This window comes from Cygnus atratus, chromosome 3 (assembly GCF_013377495.2).
Source record: "Cygnus atratus isolate AKBS03 ecotype Queensland, Australia chromosome 3, CAtr_DNAZoo_HiC_assembly, whole genome shotgun sequence".
NCBI lineage: Eukaryota > Metazoa > Chordata > Aves > Anseriformes > Anatidae > Cygnus > Cygnus atratus.
Window position 1 is genome coordinate 118,532,551 of NC_066364.1, and position 15,975 is coordinate 118,548,525.

A 15,975-nucleotide genomic window follows, 5' to 3' on the forward strand; every position below is an offset into this window, starting at 1 on the left:
TGGGTTAGACTAATTGCTAAGAGTACATGCTAGCCCTATCCCACACTGCTCTTGCTTCTCTCCCTTTTTAACAAATGAAGTGGTTCAGTCTGAATTTCCCTTGCATCTTTCAGAAAATCCTGCTTGCCCTGCTATTTACAGCCCTCTTACTCATTTTGTGGTGTTTCCAGTCATTCTTTTTCTTCCTCTCATCTTTAGTAAGACAAAGTAAAATATTTTCTTGAGTTTTGTTTTTATTTTTTCTCCTTGTCTACATGTAGTGGCTCATTTAGCCAGTAGAAGCCAATCTCTACCTAAAACAACGGTGGGACAAAACTCTGAGGGGAAAAGTATTTGTTTTCAAGCTTAGAAAAAAATACATCTGGCCAATTGACAATAATATTCAGAGTAGCAGCATGAAATATGTATCTTTTGCAAAACAAAACCATTAAGGCCTTTGTTTCTTATTAGGGTGAATAATTCCCAGTGGAAATCCGGTTTGCTCTGTGCTTTTTAAGCAGTTTATTTTTAAAAATACTGATATTCATAAGAAGCTTCCAGACATTCTTTTCCAACATCCCTGGTTGCTTTTCAACTGCAGGAAGGATGCTTTTACTTGAATTCAGTTTGACAATGAAGAGACATCCATGAGATCGATGTACCTTTTGATTCAAGTACCAAATCTCCTGCTGATGAGCTGAGACGGCTGTGCAGATTCAAGCCAAATGTGGACAGCAGAAATGTAGCCTTGAAATGGCTGCCCTGTGTAGTTACCGTTGAGAGTATTTTAATTTGCTTTGGACTTAACACAAGGCAATGTTTAGCTTTGCCTTACTAATATATGTAGGAGACTCCATTATATGTCTGCTATGCATAATAGGAGATAATCAAAAACACAAACATAACCTCCCACCCCAAAGCAGAATCTCCAACTGAAAGTAATAGTTAAGGTGTAGTAACTGTAAAATGAGCACCCTGTGATAGGAGTGCTGCATTACTCCGTCTCCCTCTAATGCACAAATCAGATAAATTACTCTTTATTTAAAGAGTCTAAATTGTCATAGCCACAACAACTACAGATAAATGTCACGGTGTAGTGGAAAGAACGCTTAACCGGACACAATTTTACATCTTTCTGTTGAAAGAATTGCTGTCACTAATTGTGAGAAGTTTTTTTGAGCAAACAATAAAAAATTCTCATTTTGCCATGCCTTATTAGTGTATTTGTCACAGTGTGATGCTGATTTCAGAAGTGTCTTCTAGCGGTATGAATGGCTATGTTGATTTTGTAGGACATAGTTTCTGTTTGAGAAACGTAGAAATATCAAGTCCAGCGGAGTCTCAGGTTGCCTTAAGAACTTTCTTTTTCCTAATGCAGTAGCAAAATCAGTAAATGATCTCCTCCTCCCCTGCCAGCCTGTCCATCTGTGTCTCTTATTTTAAATGTACGTTGGCCTTATTAGTGTGATAGACAGCAGTATACGTGTCAGAGGTGCTGGAAACTGTTTTGGCCACTTGCTAGCCTTGTCTGTTCATTCGTGTGTGCTAGCCAGCGTGCCTTTTTGCCTGGTCTCCGGGTAAGACTGCATGTGACTTTGTAAATACACTAGCACAGCAGAGCTGTGAGAGAGAAGCTCTTTATTCTTTTCTCTTTAAGAGGATATGGGTGTGTTTTTCCTCTTTTGAGGTTTGCTTTTACCTTCCAAGAATAACTTAGGTTAGCTCTGTTCTATACTTGTAGCATGCCACATATAGTGAGGTTTTTCTAACATGCTGTATGTTGATATTGTTTGGCAGAACTCTTACAGTACAGTTTCATAAGCTATTCTTTCTTGCAGGGCTTACTTGGAGTCTGACGTAGCTGTGTCTGAAGAGCTTATTCAGAAATACAGTAATGTTGTGCTTGGTCATGTTAATGGCACAGTCAGAGAGCTGAGACGTCTCTTCCTAGTCGATGACTTAGTTGATTCTCTGAAGGTAAGTTTACTTCAGCTGTAGATGTGACAGCCTTGTGTAAATAGATTCCTTGCTGACCTAGGTTAGCAAAGCCCGCTTGTCCTTACAAATGTGAATGAACAATAGCATCTTTGGCTCTGTATCGAGTTTTAGTTTGCTTGCTGGAAGTACCAATTTTTGTTGTTTTTCAGCAAGTGCAGCATTCTCTTAGATACATTAAGTACTGAATGCAGTCATGGAGTGGTTAGCTTTATTTGTACTTCATTTTGACAGTACAGTAAAAATGAATGGAAAACTGAAATAAGCTTTGGCTGCATACAGTTGAGCTGTTACACCTCCTTGCTGGTGCTTAAAAGCAGAAATCTTAAGAAAACAAGACACTGCTCCAGTATGGGCATTCAGAATGCATCACTACCACCTCTCTCTCACTCACTGTCTTAAAAAAAAATCTCCGTTTACAGCTAGACTGGCACAGTCTGGTTTATGTTTTTCGGTTTGTTTCTGTACAGAGACTAGCAAGTGGTCAATTAATGTACATTTACTTGCCTTGAACAGCAGGCGTTTTCTATCCATTTTTTTACTGGAAGAAATGGGAGTGAATAAGGCCTGTGCTTTACTAGGAAGGTGGATGCTTCTTTCGGTCACTTGGTTTGGGTGTAAATAGTTGTTTTTCTTAGCAATACCAATTACTGCAATGTTTTTTTGGAAACAACTCTGCATAAAGCATGCAAAACAGCCTAACAGATACCTAGTATATGTTTAATTAGTATTGAATAGAGTTTACTGAACGTTGCAGAGCAAAACTGAGGTGCTCTTTACTGAGGTGGCAGAGCAAGAAATGGTGTAAAAATGGCTGAAAATCCTTCATTTTTATTCTGTGAGAGTTATGTTCTCTCCTGCCAAGCTTATCACATTTCTTTGTCTTTCAAACAATTGTTTCCTTTACTGAGTACAACTTGTTGTCCATTTGCTTTTCAGTTTGCATAATCTTGAAATAAAGTTGCATTTATCCTCCAGTAAATCTCTTGCTTATAAAGTGCTTTGCAAAGGCCTTTGAGTTGTTGTGAGGATGAGAGAAGGGGTTTGTAGAGAAACTTGGAATAAAATAGGAAGGCTGTAAAAGTCCCTGTTTTATTTGTGGAATAGAAATTGGAGATAGTTCTCAGGATCTTAGAGTTTCTAGATGCAGTTTCTCATATAGATGCATTTCTCATGCAGTTGCTCCTACGTAAGCACAGTGAGGAGTTGGTACTGTGGGTATTGCAAATAATGTTGTCCAAGTCTTCCCCAGGAAGAGTCCTTTCCCTCTGGAAAGAGGAAAAGATGTGTAAGGATGTTGGGTGTTATCACCTGTGATCTGGTGCTCGTAGAAAAGATTCAGGTTCTCCGAAGGAGAAGAGGAGATGAAGGATTAGCCCAGGGTTTTGTGCAGTATTCTTCCAGCTCCTACAGGGCTGTGCAATAAAAGTACTTTTATGAGGTGCTTGTGCATTCGTATTTTCTGGTCACCTTTCTGTACACGATTAATATTGCTGCAGTCATTTTATGGCAGCACGGCATAAATGAGCCTGTTTCTATCTGTGCCTTGCTGGTGTTCCCACTTGGGGCTTGGTTTGGATGGCTAAACCACGTCAGCCCTGCCTGCCGCCTGTGAGAGGCTGGATTGCCTTTGCACTTCAGTGGCTGCGTGCTTGCAGTGCATCTCTGCAGCGCTGTGGCCTTGGTCAAAGGAATTGTTGTTATGTGACTAGAACTGCATTTGGATAACATAAACTTGGAGTGTGAGGGAGGAAAGGAACATATTCTCTGTTTATTGCGCTTTTTAATGGCATTGAGTTTCAGTGTTCAAAAAAGGTTATTTTGCTGAAGTCATATTTGGATCTTATTAAACAACTGGATACATCACAGAAAACCTTGTAGTCACAAGGTCACTTGTATTTCTTCAATAATTAAGCCCTTTGTGGTATGATCCTTCATCTGAGTTATGCGAATTACCACACCATTTGTTTAGAGTTCACAGTCCCTTGCAGTAAGGAAGGGGAAGCAGCGAATAGCCAACTGCTGTTTTACTTAGCACTGTTTTAAAAATTAAGTCTTCCAGTAGTAGAATTAATTCCAGTCAAGATGTCTTCAAGGCACTCTAATCACTTCTAAAATAGTATGGTATGTAGGAAATACATTTTTATTCAGATGAAATAATTCACTTCCCCTCTGTTCTGGCATTTAAAACATTTTATGTGGGTTAATTAGTCTAATTTATGGTAGTTGGGAGCAACCCTCTATAAAACCAGTGAATGTCAGGACCATTTACAGGTGCTGATTTTGAAGAGTTTGTGCTTGAGGAGAACATTAAGATGCTGAGGTTTTATGTAATACAGCAGCTCTGTTTTTATTAAAAAAAAATATGCCTGGCTTGTGTAGTTTAAACATCTTCACCATAGGAAACAGCATGTTTGTATATAATGAAAGTTAAAGAGCTTTGATGTAGAAAATGTCTGCAGGTTAGTTTATTGTGCATAATAGTTCTGGCTGTAAAATCTGTCTCGTTAAGATTTTTTTTTTTTTTTTATTAAACAGTGCTTCAGTCATGGAAGTCTTAAAATGTACTAAATATTTGTGCAGCACAAGGGGAAGATCCTCATAGCTTTTCAGGGGAAATTTCAGAAGAGCCCTTGTCAGGGTCCCAGGAGGAGCTGCACTTTGTCCTGACTCACAGTAATCGAGCAGTTCACCCTGGGCTGCGCAATCAGTAGCAGTTCTCTTCTGACGTTGGGGCACAGTTGCTTTCAATTTGTCATTGCTCAACTGATATTTTGAGAAATAGAGCTCTGTGCTATATTTGAACTGGTTTATAGTAAAGAAACTGATATATGGGCCTTTCTGGATTTGCCATTAAATTGCCTTATGCTTTGGGTACTAGGGAGTCTCATTGAATGAGGTAGGCAAAAACTGGATCCGGTCCTTCAGATACACAGTTTTGTTGCTAGTTCACATATCATTGTAACATGCAAGTGGTGAGCTTGGGCCCCGTGCCTTCCTTCTATCCTGTTCTGAGTATGTGGGAAGAACAATATTATCTTTGTAGGTTAGTTCTGGGTTGCTTTCAGCTTTTTTTTTTTTTTCCATCTTAGAGCTTTAAGTGTTCAGGCATGCTTGAGGTAAACCTTTACACATTTGTAAGTTTGTCTCATTTCTAGGAAAAAATAGAGACCATAAGTAAATGAGGGATTGAGATTGAGTCCATTTATTCCTGGGAGCTTGGTTTTAACTGTCAGAAAGGTGTGAGGAGGGAGAGGCGGTGGTTTGGGAGGGGGCTTTGGAGGGTTTTGCTGAACATCATTTGCTTTTGTGGCCACAGCTTAGAAAACAGCTGTCATTTACTGACAGCAGTCAGCAGGATATGGCAAAGAGAGGTGGTCTCACTGGGGTCGGTGGTTCCCTCTCCTGCCTGGAACAAATGGGCAAAGCGGACAGAAACTTCACACACTGTAGATTTTGTCATTAAACCCTGGCACTGCTTTGGACAGACTTTAGGAGATGCAATGCCAGTGTCAGTCAAATGTTAACTTCAGGATTTTTATATTTCTGGGACCATAAATTCAGTGCTCACTAACTGATATTCCAGTGATTGTTCTGATAGTTGTTGGACTTTTGGATTGATTTCGTTTCTGTTACCCCACTGCTTACGTGAACTGTGTTTTCTGACATGGGCATAGTCTTGAGCTCTGTTATCAATGTTTACCTGGGCAGGGTGGTGCCTTGCTTCTGGAACTGTGCTCATGCAGGGGAGAGCTCAGAGAGCAGTTAAAATGGTTCACTGTGTGTGCTTGAAGCCAGCTGATTTACGATACCAAATGCACGCTTTGTGAGAGAGTCGTTCTGAGTGTTCACAAACTTGGGGGCTTTTTGCTGTATAACGGTTGTTGGCTTTCCTCCTGTCTTTGGGGTAGGGGACATGCTGCAGGGACAGACTTGCTCAGAAAGTGGAGATTTGCTTTGGTAAAGTTGTTCTTGTGCAAAGAGGCTGGCAGCCAGCTCTCACCCTGGCACTGCAGAGAGCAGAACTGGGCCAAGGTTTGAATGAATCATGAGGGAGGTTAGAGAAATCTGCTTTATTTTTCTTGATAAACTTGCAAATTCCTTCAGTGGAAATGCAGCTGATGGTAACATTGCAGCATTGTCTGAAGGTTAACTTTGTGCCTCTAGTGCTACTTGCGTCACCTCTGGAAAGAACTGACAGATAAAGAACTGCATCATTTGCAATTAATCCTGCTGAATTTTGAATGGGATCAGCTTTGAATGAAGCTCTTGAAGTATAAACTTACTGTCATTACAGGGGTCATGCAGCTAGACCTGTCTTTACTGCCCTGCCCTTACTGTTGGCTGTTGATTTTGTTTGGTTTGGACATTTTGCGTCTTCTGATAAGCTAAAAATGGATGTCTGACTGCATAACTTCTGAGTAACTCAGCTGTAGTCTGCATCTTTTGCCCACAGTCCTTCAGCTTACAGTCTTTATTTTCCAGTGCTTTGTGCCCATCTTTTGCCTTTGCATCTCCTGCTTATTGCGGTGCTTCACCTTCGGTTGCTGTCTGTGCCCACATCTTTGGATTTGGATGTATCTGCAGCCTCTGCACCACCTTCCACTGTTTTGCAGATGTCTTGCCCAGAAAATAACCAGACATGCTTAGCTGATTAGAGTGCTGGGGTTCTTGTCTGCTTAGCAAGAAATAAGTGCTGCTAAATCCACTAGATCTGACATCCGAATCCTGGCTTCTGCTCTGTTCCTTATGGGCTGTGCAACACTAGAAGAAATGGGCTGGTTTTCCTCAGGGAGGAATCCTACACAGAAATAGAGCTGGCAGCCTGCACCCACTCCTGCCCTGGTATAGGTCAGAGGTGTGCTTGGGTCACTCTGCACCTGGTGGAAAGCTGGTGGGGTTTAACTCCCTCAGAGCTGTGCGAAACTGTTGAAGCAGGGTCAAGACCCTCCCCCCAATGGGGCTTGCACAAGAGCGGAGGCAGCAGGGCAGGGGGAGCAATAGCGAGGCCGGCGCTGGGGCAGGCACCACGAACGGCAGCGGGAAGGGCTGGGTGCGTGTTAACAGAAAGTCTTCTCTTTGGAGTTTGTCTCTGACCTGCAGCCGTCTTCCATTTTATGGCACTGATGACTTCTTTCTTTCGTGAATATTGTAGTATTCTAAGTCCTTGTGTTGTTTAAGGGAAGAAAGTCACCCAAGCCAGCCTTGCCGCATTCCCTTCCAGACAGATTTTTCACCCAATGTGGCAGAAGCCCTTGCCTAGCATAGTCAGTGGTTCATGGAGACCACACTGCTGAGCCGCAGCATGGCTGTGGTGGGGCAGTGCCACCAGTGGCTTTGCAGCCCCAGGGTTGATGTGCTCATGTGTTGGCTGCTGGGCTGCCATGCAACCAAATGACCTGCTTTCCTTCTGGCTCTGTCCCAAAGGGCTGTGGCATGCGCCAGCCCTTTAACCTCCCTGCCTGTCCTGTTCCTGTCTTCGAAGGGTGGGAGGTAGGAACTGTTTGCCCATTGTTCTTAAATGCCGTATTGGAAGTGCTGTGTACACGCAGAGGGCCTTGAGCAGCCACCACGTACTGACAGCTTTTGGTCACTGCTGACTTGGGACAAATTCAGCCCAATGACCTAGACACAAGAGGCCACATATCCCATTACTAAACCCTTCAGCCATCTCGTCACTCATCTGTAATTACATTAGATGCACATGGGTGGAGTTTGGGGTGTTCCAGCTTCATATGTGCATTTAGAGAAGTTATCTCACTGGTATAACTAATATGTTCTTGTAAGACCAGTCACAGGCTGACATGTGCTTTTTATTTTTCAGTTTGCAGTGTTGATGTGGGTATTCACTTATGTTGGTGCCTTGTTTAATGGTCTGACATTACTGATATTGGGTAAGTGTTTTAAATTGTGTTAAATACCTGGCATTACAAAATAACCCTGGAAAAGTAATGAAGTCTGCCCGATACTCCCAGGCTATTCCTGTGTTCTTGAGAGCGTATCAAGATGATATAGTTGTGTGTCCTTTCTCTAGGACATTGATAACCCTGCAGAATGGATAATTTTGAATTGTGTTGAATTCTGTGAAGTTGCACATTTTCCAGACATCATATCTCCTTGTCAGGGTTAGCTTTTCTTTAATATCATTGCTATATTGTAACTTTGGTGAGGGTACAAAATCAGCTCTGGTCACCTCCCACTGACGATAGTTTGTTTCTTGTAGCCAAGAGCAGTGCAGACAGTGGTGCCACTGACCTAAGCGTTCTTGCTGAAGAATGTGCCTAACGCACAGTGAAAAAGTGAACTGTGACCAGACTTACCGTGTCATTAACAAGACCTGGAGAGCAGCCCAGCTTCTCCTTAACAGGGATTATTTAAATTACCGGCCAACAATTTTTGTATGTGGCCTAGTTATTTCTTTTTGTTGTACCTTTTTGAAAGAAATGTCAAGGTGTGAAAGCTAGTCTTTGTTTAACTGAGCACCATTCCTTCTGTCAATATTTATACCTTTGATCTGTTCTTTTCCAGCTTTGATTTCGCTCTTCAGTGTTCCTGTTATTTATGAGAGACATCAGGTGAGTGTTCAATAAGGTTCATTAAATATTCCATAAAGTTAGCTCTATTGAAGCAAAACCAGGAGAAAATACAAATTCATTTTATTCTTCTAAACTCTTTAAAGTCTTTAAAATGGAGGCCTTTAATCAGGAGTCACTGTCAGAGCCAAGAGAACCAAGTTCACTTGGAAGTCCAGGCCGTGCATGCTTTCCCCTCCTCCTTTTTGGTGGAAGTGTAAGGCAGATTCCCCAGCAAACGATTATGAAAAAAACATGATTAACCTGGAGGCCTTCTCTTCCTCTCATCCAGATTTGTTCAGGCCTGCTGCAGCAGTAGGCAGGGTGTGTGAATCTTGATGTAAGTACTTTTAAACCAATTTCTGAGAAGAAAAAAAAAACACTTTGGAGCTGGTATTCAGGATTTGTGTCCTGAAGCCCCACGGAATTTGTAATTTGGCTAAAGCAGGCAGCAGGAAAGGCTTGGCACAGTCTAATACTTCTATCAACAGACTAATGTAAAGGAAGAGGCGGCAAGAAGAAGCCAAAGTAAAAGGACTATAATTAAATAATAGTAGAGCTTGAGCAGGGACTGTCTTCAGCAGGTGATAGCACAGGAGGGGGGGAAGCCAGCCCTGGCTTAGCAGTTCCTTCTCCTCTTTCCAAAACAACTCTGCTCCTGGAGGTCAGTCTGGGATGTAGGAAAGGTGGAAGAAATGCTCTAAAAAGATGGGAGAGCTTCTCGGGCTCCTCTCCAACCTCTGTATGACCCTAGAAACGAGCTAAATACTGTGCAGTAAAAGGAAAGATGAAGGACAGTTTGTGTGGCTTAGCCTGGGCTCCTCGATCCTCCTGACAAGCTGAAGGCTGCTCTCGGAGGGTGTAAGCTGTTCAACAGCAAAGCAGCTTTCCTTCTCTGTGGTGCCCAGAGGAGAAAGAGGAGCTGACTGCTCACTCCTCACCACGGGCCTTGGTTGTGCGTACTTGCGTTGGAGCAGCATCAAACTGGGAAATAAACACTGTTGAGCTGCTTCCTTCCATCAGTGGTCATTCCTGCAAGGTGTGTCTTGGTGTGTGTAACTGCCTGCCAGGCAGCAAAGGAACTGTTGGTAAGCCTTGGTCTCTAACATCTCTCACCTTAAATTTCAGGCCCAAATTGACCATTATTTGGGACTAGTGAACAAGAATGTCAAAGATGCGATGGCTAAGTGAGTTTTTTGTTTGTTTTTCATTTAAACATAAATGATGTTTAGGTTCTTGGCATGCATGCTACTTCTGTATATAACAAATGCATTATATATACTAGTTGTGGGAGGAGAAAGTTCTTTGCTTAAAATGGAATGGTTATGAAATCAGCTCTTTTCTTGGAGATGCATTTAAGTTCATCCAATGTTATTTTTAATAGAAATCTATATAGTAGTGAAACTGTAGGCCCTCAGCAGTTGCAGCTGTGGGGTGAGCGAAGGAGGCCTTTAGCAGTTCTATCAATTTCTCAGTGTAATAGTTGGTTTGCCGTGATAATTACCTTCACACATTGCTGTCTTGAAGGCTTTTCTACCTGCTCTTTTTTCCTTACTCAAATGCTGTTCTTTTTCCTCTCCTGTTCCTTTTGCAGGATCCAAGCAAAAATTCCTGGGTTGAAGCGCAAAACTGAATAAAAAGCCCGAAGCAACTTATTGATAGGAAGTTCATCTTTTAAGGGGGAAAATACTTACTTGGATTTACATGGGGAGGGTCAGGGAATAAGCAAAACCCTTGACATTGCAGTGCAATTTCACAGATCTTTATTTTTTAGCAACGCAGTGTTTGAGGAAAAATAACTGTTTTGACTGCCATGTGTTTCATCATCTTAAGTATTGTAAGCTGCTATGTATGGATTTAAAACTAATCATCTTTCTTTATCCCAGTGTGCAGCACTGGCTAATACAAAAAGATTTGAGAAAGCTGTACATTTTGCTTCATCAGAGGTAGGCGCTGCTGCGTTCCAGAAGAGGTAGTGCAGGTGGAGCGGAGGATAACACTTCCCAGTTTGTGCACTGTGTATGGTCTGTGTAGATTGATGCAGATTTTCTAAAATGAGATGTTTTAGAAGAATATACCATTTTAGCAAGTTTTGAAAAATCTTGCCTTTTTGGTATGAGTATAGCTGTATTGTGATTTTATTGTTTTATCAATTGCCAATATATATATATATGTGTTTCACAAAGCTTAGATCTTTCAGCTGCTCCACAGTGCTTCGTGCTTCAGAGAATTGACTGATTTCTGGACTAGCTCCATAGCACACAAGCTTGAAAAACTAAAATGTCTCTGTAAACACTAGCATCTGTTTAAAAGAAACAACAAAAAAAAGTAATGAACAAAGGAACTGCCACATATATTAAAAGATTACAGCATACACTTCGTTGCGCAAACATGCAGTAGTTGATTTTGAGCAAATAACTCTACAGTCTCTCAAACTCTGATAATCTGTGGACTGAATATCTAATGCTGCAAATGTTGTTTGGAAACTTAAAACCTTGTTATGCAAGAAATTATAAATGAAAATTTATACACTTGCAGTTTAAGCTGTATTGACCTAAGTCTGTGGAATGCATTGTGAAATGTAAAAACAAAACAAAACAAAAACAAAACAAAAAAAAAACAAACCCAAGTATCAATAAAGCTTATAGACTTAAAATAATATCGGTATTTTGCTTTCTTGAGGTAAGTTTAATATATTTGTGTTTAAGTTCATCGTGATTAAATATCCATTGTACATGGTGGTAGAAATAGCTTGTCAGATTAATAGCAATGTGAGTAGATGGATTTTTCATGATACCTTTTGTGCAGCGTGAAGCAGTTTGTTCAGTTCTAGTTACAGATCTGATGTCCTGATAGCTGTGTTGGTGGGTGATGCTCAGTTTGGCGCGTAGTTCTCGTAGAGCAGATGCTTTACTGCAGTGAGGAGGCCTCGATGCTGAATACTGAAGGCCACTGTTGTTACCATGGCCAGCTGCGCTGACAGCTCAGTGACATGGGTGACTGTCAGTCTTGTGAGTTAGTTGGTTGTTGAAAATTGTTATTGAAAAAGATGAAATTTTAGATTCTGCTAAAAGAAGTAAAGATCCTTGGCTTCTTTTATTTTGAAGACAGTAATGTATGCCATGTGCTAGTTTGAAGGAAATTGTTAAGCAAGTCCAATAATTTTTCAGATGTTTTTGAGCCTGATTTAGAAAGCTGGACATTGAAAACTTGTATCCAAGTTTATTTGAGACACAGATTTTAAATTAATGGCATCTTGACCATTGAAAAATAAATTCATGCACTAATATTTTAATTTACAGTATAGTACATCATCACCTCTGAACATTTTATACATAAAGCCAAACCATATAAACATACAAATTTTTAAGTGTTATCCTGACAGACGCTATTGCTCTAAGATATTTTTAACATAGCCATTTAATAATTCCTTCTGCTGCGCAACTGGTTTTATTCAGGATACAATCAATGTGAAAGGCAAACATGACAACAAAAGCAAAGAAGGTGCTCACTGACATCACCACCTAACATGATTACAATATTTGATCAACAAGGTTTCTTTAAAAAAAAAACTGCATAGGGACTCTTATTGTGTATCTGACAAACTGATCTGTATAGTAATATAAGGCATTAATAAATCCACTTTTAAAAAAAGGTGATTCTTGGAGGTTGCTGAAGCACTTTTGTGTGTTAAATATACATGGATCGACTCCTTTAATTGGATAGTAGTTTCATTTGTCATTTTTATGGTATTCTGTGTCCAACAGCTATTGTCTCACTTATGTAGTGGGAATCAGAAGTGGTTTGGCAGGAAGGTTCCACAATTATAAATTCTATTAATCTGAACTGGGACTAAACCACAATTCAGTATTTCTTTTCAAAGACTACATGTAAATCAAAATGTTCTATTTTGGCCTTAATTTCTTTTGATTAAAACCAGTCTTTTTAAAAGAAAGGTCATTCCAAAATATGGAGGCGTTCCATGTCAGAACTCTCCAAAGTCTTTTGAAACTGCCAATGTTTTCTGTTCCTTTCTAAGGTTTCATTTGAAAATTTGAACTTTCTTTTCTTTCTCCAATTCCACTGTCCCTATCATTTTTGGTTTTGCCAAGAAGTTCAGTAACAACTGCTGAAGAGCTCTTCTTGCTTTTTGTGAACATCTGCTCATAGTCTCCATTTTCAAGTGGCGAGATCTCATATTTCATTTCAGCTGCCTGCCGCTGTCCTGCCCCATGATCCCACAGCCTAGTCACAGAGCAGGGGGCTGCACACGGTGCAAGAGAAGCAAGGATGGGGAGAGGAGTTTAAATTTAGCAAAGATTTTGCTTTTCTCAGGAGTAAGTAAACTGTCAGGTACCAGAGTGATTTATTTTCTATGTCTAAATAGCATGGGCCTAGCTGCCCACTGAAGGGTTCACATCCCTTATTGGTGAGGTACCAGGTGGTCTCAAAGATCACTCTGGCTCTCTCTCCAGAGGGCATAATGGGAAACAAGGATTGCTGGTGGCTTTCGAAATACTTTAATGCACTAGATGGTCACTGCTTGGGATGGCAGTTAAATATGAAGCATGTTTGCCTGCCAACAGGGAGATTGCAGAAATGCTTGGGGAACAACTTCCTCATTATTTGTGTTTAAAAAAATCTTTCTACTTCCCCCACTCCTGTCCCCACTTTGAGTTAAGCTTCAAATGCTGGCTGCAGCCCATCTACCATCTGAACCAATTGAGTATAGCTTACCAAGAGAAGTCACACCACCAGTTTTGTCCTCATAATGATGCATAGGTTCCTGCTCTTGGAAACATTTTGGAATTCATTTCTGAAGGTATTAAAAACCAAAGCACTAAACAGGAATTTAGCAGATAACGTAAGTACACATCTGGAAAAGTGTTAGTGTTAGCCCTCCTCTGTGTGAAAGTTATAGCACCATATGTTGAAAGCAGACATTGGTGGGAGGCAAGATTGTAGCCCATACTACTGGAAACACTGTTCAAAGGCACTTCATGGATAGAAAATTTTGCCAAATGAATATATTGAAACAAAAATTATACTTTGCTCCTCCAATTCCTGAAAGCTGAAGCATGAACCCAGTGTGCTCATTAAAAGCTTGTGACTTTACTTAGTGCACTAAATTTGAGTTTTAAGCAGGTGTGGTAAAAACACTTTTTTGAGTGAATATTTAAGCCACGTATTTTGAAATTATGCAAATTAAAGGGCCCTCTGTGTCCTCCCTTTTCAGATGTGATTTGAATTAATACAGTATTAGGCAAAAGCAGCTTAGGGTGTTAACTGTTCACTTTAGCTTACCCCTCTTACAAAACATGTCGCTTTCAAACTTCAGCTTCTTGCTCAAGGATGTTGGTCTTTGAATCGCAAGATCGCATTCACGGTCAGTAAAGTCACGAGTAATCCGAAAAGGCATAATCCACCCAGCATCGTGTGGAAATTCCAGCGGCTGAAGGGTAGAGGCATTCATGGCTGTCCAGTCCAAAGCTGTCACTTGGTGGTGGCAGTAACAGCAGCAAAAGTTGCCTTTCAAAGACATCGCCATACAAATACACTACAAAGAAATTAAGTCATAGTGTAACATTTATTTGTAAGTAAATTAGTGGTAACCTTTAGCATATCATATAGGCACAGATGTATTTTGAGTAGTCGCTCTCTAAATACCTCTAACTGTAAGCCTCCAGGTAAAGCAAAGATAAGCCCTGGCACTGCCTTCTGTTGTGCACGTGTTAAAGCAGTGTAATAATGCACAGCCACTCCCCCCAAACACAGCCAGTCACAGCCACACACGTACAACTGCAAACATACACTCATACAGCCACACGCAGATGCGCATGCAGCTGCACATGCAAACCATCATGCACATGCAGCCACACAGACACACACAGCCAGAGAGCCAACACCCGGCGACATGGCCATGTACATGCACACACCCCCATCCACCTCCCCCCTTTTTTTTTTCCTGTTTCCTTTTTTTTCTCCAGGCACCTTTTGAGGAGCCTCCTGTTACTTGAAATGTTCTTCTAAATCCGTCTATCCTTCTGTTCTGCTGGAATTTCTGTCCTACCCCCTTGCTGGGTGGGAGATAGTTATTTTTGTGTGACTTGACACCCTCACCAGCTGTCTTTATCTCATCTAAATGTTCTTCAGACACATGAGTAGGTCCTGTGCCAGCAGCCAGAGCTCCTTCACCTACCTCTTGTCACTCAAAGGCTCCGTGTTCCTTACAGGCCGTGCAGCAGTAGGCAAGATCAGCCTGGTCTGGCCTCTCTCCAGGAGGAAGGCAAGACAAGGGAGCTAGAAGCAGATGCTGGGTGCTCTGGTGACATAAACTGAAGGCACAGATACCTGACTGCATGATGACCCGATGTCCTTATGACTGTGGCCAAGGTAGCAGGAGCAGATCAGGTGCAAGTAAGCATAAAATACAGCAATGCAAGAGTAAGAAAAGCAAAGTTCACGCTTCAGCAGGTACCAATGAATGCAGAGTGAGCCAAGAACCGTGGTACGCGCATTGCTGTGAGTTTGGCACAGAAAGTTACACAGCAAATTTTTTAATCCATCCCATCACCATAAAAATAAATAAGCAGCTACCTGCAGTCATCTCCTCCTGTACTTATCACATACTTGTCATCATGAGAAAAGCGGATGTTGGTAACATGTGCAGAATGGCCAAAATACCGCTTGTGTTTGGCCTGTTGGAAAAGGAAGAGAAGTTCTAGACTTCAGTATGCTAGCCCAGCATTAAAAAGTGACAGCTGACTTGTGAGGGTATGCATAACCACACCTCCCCTGCAGCACTCATGTGGGAGCTCCCAGTAATCCAAACTCGGCACCCAGCTCTGGGAGGTGTGGCCTTCCCAGCGGCTGGAAGGTGGCTACCCTGCCACCTGTGAGTGGCCTTCCTAGGGACAGCCAGTCTGCCACAGAGCTCCCACGCTCCTGCAACCAGCACTGGCTGGGAGCAGCCTGGAGCTGACCTGTTGGGCCGTGCACTTTGGACTCCTTAAAAACATACACAAAGGAATTTGGACATGGGGAAAAGCAAGTTGCTTAGATTAAAATAGAATATCTACTTACAAATTTTTCTGTGCATGGGAAATCAAACAGTTTCACCAGACCAAAATCATCGCCTGTGACTATATTTAGGCCAGCGTGGGTCACACATGCACAATTGACATCTGCTTTATCTGCATTTCGTGGCCAAATTCCAATGACTTCGTCTCCAAGAATGCTGTTCAGAAAGGAAGTTAAAAAAAGAACATTAGACCATAAGACTTGTGGTTGCTCTTGTCCAGAGCATGGTGAGGCAACAGCCTGTTAACGGCCTTCTTTAAAAATATTTTCCCTCTAAACCATTGCCTGTGTTCTCATAATGTAGAGCATCACAAGAATGTATCTTTGTTGCGTGGCACCTAAACCATCT

At 41.5% G+C, this 15,975-nt stretch overlaps 2 protein-coding genes across 7 annotated transcripts in view; one reads left to right on the forward strand and one right to left on the reverse strand.

Moving 5' to 3' along the window:
* The window catches only part of RTN4 (reticulon 4), a 69,844-nt gene extending 58,639 nt beyond the window's left edge, over positions 1 to 11,205 (forward strand). For 5 of the 6 annotated variants that reach the window (XM_035565511.2, XM_035565515.2, XM_035565514.2 and 2 more), the window contains 5 exons: positions 1,818 to 1,956; positions 7,799 to 7,868; positions 8,503 to 8,549; positions 9,675 to 9,733; positions 10,141 to 11,205. In XM_035565511.2, the coding sequence (XP_035421404.1) occupies positions 1,818 to 1,956; positions 7,799 to 7,868; positions 8,503 to 8,549; positions 9,675 to 9,733; positions 10,141 to 10,183 (358 nt within the window). In that variant the 3' untranslated portion in view covers positions 10,184 to 11,205. The remainder of the gene's footprint in view (positions 1 to 1,817; positions 1,957 to 7,798; positions 7,869 to 8,502; positions 8,550 to 9,674; positions 9,734 to 10,140) is intronic. The other variant, XM_035565510.2, reaches the window with a different exon arrangement.
* The window catches only part of EML6 (EMAP like 6), a 135,670-nt gene continuing 130,123 nt past the window's right edge, over positions 10,429 to 15,975 (reverse strand). The window contains exons 39-41 of the mRNA XM_035565508.2: positions 15,630 to 15,783; positions 15,144 to 15,244; positions 10,429 to 14,103 (exon numbers count right to left, since the gene is read on the reverse strand). Coding sequence (XP_035421401.1) covers positions 14,079 to 14,103; positions 15,144 to 15,244; positions 15,630 to 15,783 — 280 coding nt within the window. The 3' untranslated portion in view covers positions 10,429 to 14,078. The remainder of the gene's footprint in view (positions 14,104 to 15,143; positions 15,245 to 15,629; positions 15,784 to 15,975) is intronic.